The following is a 6,333-nucleotide window of genomic DNA, read 5'->3' as shown; positions in this document are numbered from 1 at the left end:
TTAGCGTCTCTTTGGGGTCAGTTTGCATCTGTGGCTGTGTTTCAGCTTTTTGTGGTCGATTTTTATCTCTTAATGGTGGTTTTGTGTCTCTATCAGATGGGGACCCTTCCATGTCTGTCCTCACAGGTGTTTTGTCTCATAATCCATGTTTCAATAGGCCTGCAACCATCAATGCATGGAAAAATACAGTTAGTCAGCTGTTATCAGACAATCACAGAAAGGTCAGGCACATTTCCTGTTTGCTGAAGGAAGCTGAACACTTAAATGTTTCCATCACTGCCTGAATCACAGCGTGGGAGGAACAAACACACACGAGTTACTGCTTCTACATTTGTGAGGATAACCAACATAAGAAACATCACATCTAAACATTTAACTCTGTACTGAACCTTAGTTTGACCTAGAGCCAGAAAACACGTCCTCCCTCACTGGGAACTCAAGACTGGCCCCCGCAGACACAGACATACCAGTCAAACACACACACACACACACACACACACACACACACACACACACACACACACACACACACACACACACACACACACACACACACACACACACACACATCTGGATGCCATCAGCAGAGGAGGCGAGTCGACACCGGCAGTGCTGAGATCAGATAACACAAACAGGCTGCTGAAGCTCACAGCGCTAATACTACATTCACTACCACAACCAATACTACAATACCACCAATACCCACTACTATCCCAGTACTGCTACAGTACAAAAAAACACAGGACTGTTTGAGGAAGAGGAAGAGAGCTGCTGCTGTCAAGAGAATCAGAGAAACTCAGAGATAGAAAGAAAAGACGTGTTGGAGGAGCAGGACGAAGAAACACAGGACAAGAAGAAGAATTTAAGGAAAAGACAAAGATGAAGTTGTTTTTTGGGACTTTGGTCTTTGTCTCTCTGCTGTCCACCATCTGCAGCGTCTCCTCGTCTTCTCGCCCTGCAGATGATTGTTCCAGCATGTCAGTCCGTAAGTCTTCTTCTTCTCCCTTTGAGCTCATGGACAGGTAGAGACAGATCTGAGTGCCTGTAGCACCTGGTTCAGATCAGGACACGTTTTAATTGATTCAGAGAAAAATGTCCCCCAGCATGCAATAAGACTGCCTTTGAGTGTGCGTCCTAGTTCTTCTGTCTTTGAGAGGGCCAAGCTGATTTTTAGTCTCTGGAAGTTTGTTTATTATTGTGAGGACATTTTCTTAAAGTGAGGACATTTTATTATAGTGAATACATTTTATTATAGTGAGGACATTTAATTGAAGTGAGGACATTTTGTTAGAGTGAGGGCATTTTGTTAAATTGAGGACATTTCACCAAAACGAGGACATTTTGTTTAAGTGAGGACATTTTCTTGTGGTAAAGACTTTTTGTTAAAATGAGGACATTATGTTTTTATTGATAATAGAGCCATTTTATTGTAGTATGGGACATTACTGAAGACATTTGGTTAAAGTGAGGAGATTTTACAATACTGAGGACATTTTATTATATTGAGAACATGTTGTTTAACTGAGGACATTTTCCCTCCACTTTATTAGTTTTCACAGTTAAGAAAATATGTATACCAAAGTACAGGGGAGAAAATCACCCCCTGGAACAGACATATTAATGTTGCATGAGAAAGTAATGCACCCCCATAAAAAAATGAATCAATAAATTTAAAATAAAAAACAGTTCTATGCCTACAAGCTCGTAGCTGTTGGAGCAGATGTAATGAAAGGTTAAAAAAAATCTTTTCTAGCTTCAAAAATTGTAACATATATCTGACCCAGTGTTTACAGGAGAAAAGCTCAAATTAAGTTACATAAATGCTCTGGTTTAAAGGGTGACATCTGCAGCGTGATTTGACTGTACCTCGGGGAGACGATTGTCCTCAGGCTGGAGACCTAAAATGGCTGTAAGAGGACTTGAAACAGGGAAGTTGTTGTTGGTCACCTTAAAAAAAGAGGAATAAACGCAGCATGATTGTGCAGCATATTGACAGGCACTCTTTGAGACATTAATACCCTGAAAGTTCAATAAAATGACCTCATACAGTCACAATTCAGGGTTTAGTACTCTGGGGATCATAACAATATATCATCAGCATATAATGATAACATGTTTCCCTCCTCCTCTTGATGTAATATGAAGATCAGGTGAGAAATGTACTGAGATCACTCGAGGCTAAATGGCCGGGGCAAACAGTAGGGGGGGTACTGGGCGTCCTGGCCCCTAGCAGGAAATACTGGGAATTAACCCTTTGAAACCTGGATCGACATCAGTTTTCCTCTGCCGCAAGTATTTAAACCTTTGAACTCTGAACTTTAAATTTATATATATTATTTTTAAAAATCCTTGTTTTTTTAGTCAAGTTCCCTGGGTTGTTTTATTCTTTGCTAATTTACAGTTAAATGTAATTTCTTTAATTTATTAATTTAGTTCCTTTTTGCCTTCTTCCCGTGTTTTGGAAGAAATCAAGCCACTTGCCCTGGTTTCAAAGGGTTAATACTGTTATTAACCCTCAGGGCCCGCTTTAACATTACACACACTCGTACTTTCAAAAATAGTATACATTAATATTATTTTCTACTTTCATTGAATCAATTCTTTAACCAACATCAGTCCTGATCATAAATATCTAAATGCCCAGGTTTTGTCATGATGCCAGGTCTCTGCAGGTCCACAGACTGATGTGTGTGTTGTGGTCTCTGCAGGTCCAAAGACTGATGTGTGTGTTATGGTCTCTGCAGGTCTAGAGACTGATATGTGTTGGGGTCTCTGCAGGTCTACAGACTGATGTGTGTTGTGGTCTCTGCAGGTCTACAGACTAATATGTGTTGTGGTCTCTGCAGGTCTACAGATTGATGCGGTCTACACACTGATGAGGTCTACAGTCTGATGTGCGTTGTGGTCTCTCCAGATCTACAGACTGATGTGTGTGTTCTGGTCTCTACAGGTCTTCGGGCTTTCAAGCTGAAGGTGAACTGTACCTTCACGACCCTGAAGGAGCGGCAGCTGAAGGAGATCCAGGCTCCGACCACCAACCTGTACTTGCCGGTCCTGTACCTGCTGGCCTTCGCGGTGGGTCTTCCCTCAAACCTGCTGGCTCTGTGGGTCCTGCTGTTCCGGACCAAACCCCTGCCGTCCACCACGCTGCTCATCAACCTCACCGCCGCCGACTGCCTGCTGCTCCTGGCGCTGCCGTTCCGCATCGTGTACCACTTCAGAGGGAACAACTGGGAGCTGGGTGAGCCCTTCTGCCGTGTCGTCATGGCAATGTTCTACGGGAACATGTACGGGTCCGTGCTGTGTCTGGCGCTGATAGCTCTGGACCGCTACATTGCTTTGGTTCACCCGTTCAGTGCCAAGACGCTGCGTAGCCGGCGGATCTCTCTGTACATGACGGCGGCGGTGTGGACAGTGGTGCTGGCCGCCATGCTGCCGCTGCTGGTGTCGCAGCAGACCTACATGCTGGATGAGCTGCAGATCACCACCTGCCACGACGCGCTCCCTGAAGAGGAGCAGGAGAACTACTTTTTGCCGTACTTCGCCACCTTGTTCACCTTCTGCTTCTTGCTGCCGTTCCTGGTTATACTGTTCTGCCACGGCGCCGTGCTGCACACCCTGCTGGCCGAGGGGAAGCGTTACGGTCACGCCGCGCGGGTGACGGTGCTGGTGCTGCTGGTGTTCATTGTGTGTCTGCTGCCCAGCAACATCCTCCTCCTCCTCACCTACATGGACAGCTCGCTGGACGGAAACGGCGAGGACGTCTACGTCCCCTACATGATTAGCTTAGCCGTCAGCACCTTCAACAGCTGCATAGACCCATTCATCTTCTACTTCGTGTCGGTGGAGTTCAGGGAGAAGGCCACGAGAGCGCTGTGCTGCTGCGACCCCGAAGACAAACAGTCGACTCTGGGGAACAACGTGTCGTACACTTCATCGGGCCTGAAGTCAAAGGTCACCGCGTCCAGTCAGTGTGAGTCATCTGAGACAGAATGAGGAGGCATCACCGAGTACATTTACATGCACGAAACAGTGCACGAAACACTGCCCTTATTCCCCAAAAAGACAATATTCCCCAAAAACACCATATTCCTGCAAAGCTGCTTAAATTTGTAATGAATATTCCACCAACGCTCCTGTTTACGTGCAGCCGTGCATTCTCCAATAATGTGTCCTAACCACAGACTGCAAAGATGGACGACGTGTCAGCTCCCCCACCGTGTAACTTCAGTGTGTGTCGCCCCCTGCTGTCTGACTGCAGTATAGGTCATAAAGCCCGCCCCTCTAAACTAAAAACTGAAAGTACACGCCAAATAAATGTTTCCGAAAAATAGTTTCTGTCACTGAGGGTCGTTCTCATCACCCTGATGTTTGTTCAACAGTTTTTTATGATAAATTCGGTTTTAAAACCGAGTTATTAAATTATACTAAAAGTCGATTTTCCGCCGTGATTGACAGCTGTGACAGCCAATCTCTGCGCTCGCATTCAATGGAGCTGCTCGCGATTGGTCAAACGGGTGTTTGACATCATGTATTGTCCACCTTTATATACATACTACGGTCCTAAAATAATGTTAATCACATCAAAATATGGAAAAATGGAACAGCTGCTTCTCATTTTATTTCTTTGCATCAAAATCGTTACTTAATAGGATTTTTTTCAGTTTCCCAGACGCAGACTCCCTCTTCCCTTCCTTTCACAAAGATAAAAGCAGCTATGTTTCTCCTTCTGACCAGAAATATGGGTTTTTCTTTTGCATGCATCTCTACCACACAGCGACAACGCACAGGGCCAACCGTAAACAGATGCGAGGTCGTGTGTTGCTTCTAAAACCAGAATACCAGCAAATGTCAAATTCAGAAAACGGCCTAATTCAGAATATTTAAATAGAATATGCTGTCTATTTGTTGTCTATTTATTATGCTGTTTACAAATTCAGAATATTGTCATAATCAGAATAACGGGAACATTGGTGTGCATGTAACTGTAGCCACTGTGTCAGAGCCGTCCTTTAATCGGAGGACATACTAATATGAAGGATGAATTGTTCCCTGATGACTTGATTGATTGTAGATACAGAAACTACATGAATGTTACTTTAGTTTATTTCACATTAATAAATAATATAAAATATACTGTTTTAGTGTTGTATTAATACACAAAATGAAAGACTTAGAGGACATTTTGAAAAAACACACATTTAACTAGAATTACCTCCTCGCTGTTGTTTACCTCCATGAACTAGTTGAGTTCGTCATGTCAAGCTTTGGCATAATTTCAAGATTAGTGTCACCAGTTTAGTACCTGACCAAATGTCCCCCCTCCTTCTGAGACATGAAAACATTCTGATGTCAGTGATATTTGTGTGAAATTTTAGTGTATAAACTCTTGAGTTAAGGCCAAAAACATGTTTAACGAGGTCATGGTCACCTTGACCCTCAACCACCAAATTGTAATCAGTTCATTGTTGAGTCCAGGTGGAGGTTTGTACCAAATTTGAGAAAAATTCCATCGAGCTCTTCTTCAGATATCGCGTTCACGAAAATGAGACGGACGTGAGGTCAAGGTAACATTGACCTTTGATTTTCGACCTCCTATATCGAAACTTTATTGTTTAGACTAAATGGACATCTGTGTCAAATTTAAAGTGTTCCCTCAAGTTATTTGTAAGACATTGCCTTCACTAAAATATAAATAAAAGATGGATGAAAGTTCACAGTGACCTTTGACCACCAAAATCTAATCAGTTCAGTCTTGAGTCCATGTGGATGTTTGTGCCGAATTTGAAGAAATTCACTCACATAAATCAAAGGTCAAGGTCACAGTGACCTTGACCTTTGATTTATGACCACCAATATTTAATCAGCTTATCATGTGGACTAAGCAGACATTTGTGTCAGATTTAAAGTATTCCCTTCAGTTATTCTTGTAGCTATCACACTCATTACAATAAGATGGATTCGAGTTCACAGTGACCTCTTACCGCCAAATTTTAATTTGTTCATTTTTCAGTCCAAGTGGATGTTTGTGCCAAATCTAAGGAGACTTCCTCAAGCTCGTCTTCAGATATTGCCGTCATAAAAATGAGACGGACATGAGATCAAAGTGACCTTGACCTTTGACTTATGACCACTAAGATCTAATTAGTTCAACGTTTTAAGTGAGCGTTTGAGCCAAATTTGAAGAAATTCCCTTGGGATATCACATTCACAGGAAGGGCTGAAAATGTTGTGTCTGTCCATATTTGAGTCCTAAAACCTAATTTTTACATTATTATATTGATATTTTGTATGTTGGAATAATAAACATTTCTGGTTTTGATCACAGTCCAC

At 42.7% G+C, this 6,333-nt stretch overlaps 1 protein-coding gene across 1 annotated transcript; it reads left to right on the top strand.

Moving 5' to 3' along the window:
- The first annotated feature begins 300 nt into the window (after positions 1-300).
- On the top strand, positions 301-6,327 carry LOC121938663 (proteinase-activated receptor 4). The gene is made up of 2 exons (XM_042481845.2): positions 301-985; positions 2,951-6,327. The coding sequence occupies exons 1-2, from the start codon at positions 880-882 to the stop codon at positions 3,994-3,996; spliced, it is 1,152 nt and encodes a 383-aa protein (XP_042337779.2). The 5' UTR covers positions 301-879; the 3' UTR covers positions 3,997-6,327.
- The last annotated feature ends 6 nt before the right edge of the window (positions 6,328-6,333 follow it).

The sequence above is a fragment of the Plectropomus leopardus genome, chromosome 8, assembly GCF_026936395.1.
Source record: "Plectropomus leopardus strain MGB_pleo_1.0 chromosome 8, ASM2693639v1, whole genome shotgun sequence".
NCBI classification, from domain to species: Eukaryota; Metazoa; Chordata; class Actinopteri; order Perciformes; family Serranidae; genus Plectropomus; species Plectropomus leopardus.
Note: the sequence above shows the minus strand (reverse complement) of the source record. Positions and strands in the feature narration are given on the sequence as shown.

Excerpts from the sequence above, each read along its gene's own strand:
- LOC121938663 (XM_042481845.2), top strand. The coding sequence starts at position 880 with ATGAAGTTGTTTTTTGGGACTTTGGTCTTTGTCTCTCTGCTGTCCACC. Across the intron at positions 986-2,950 it reads TTGTTCCAGCATGTCAGTCC|GTCTTCGGGCTTTCAAGCTG; the intron begins GTAAGTCTTCTT and ends TGGTCTCTACAG.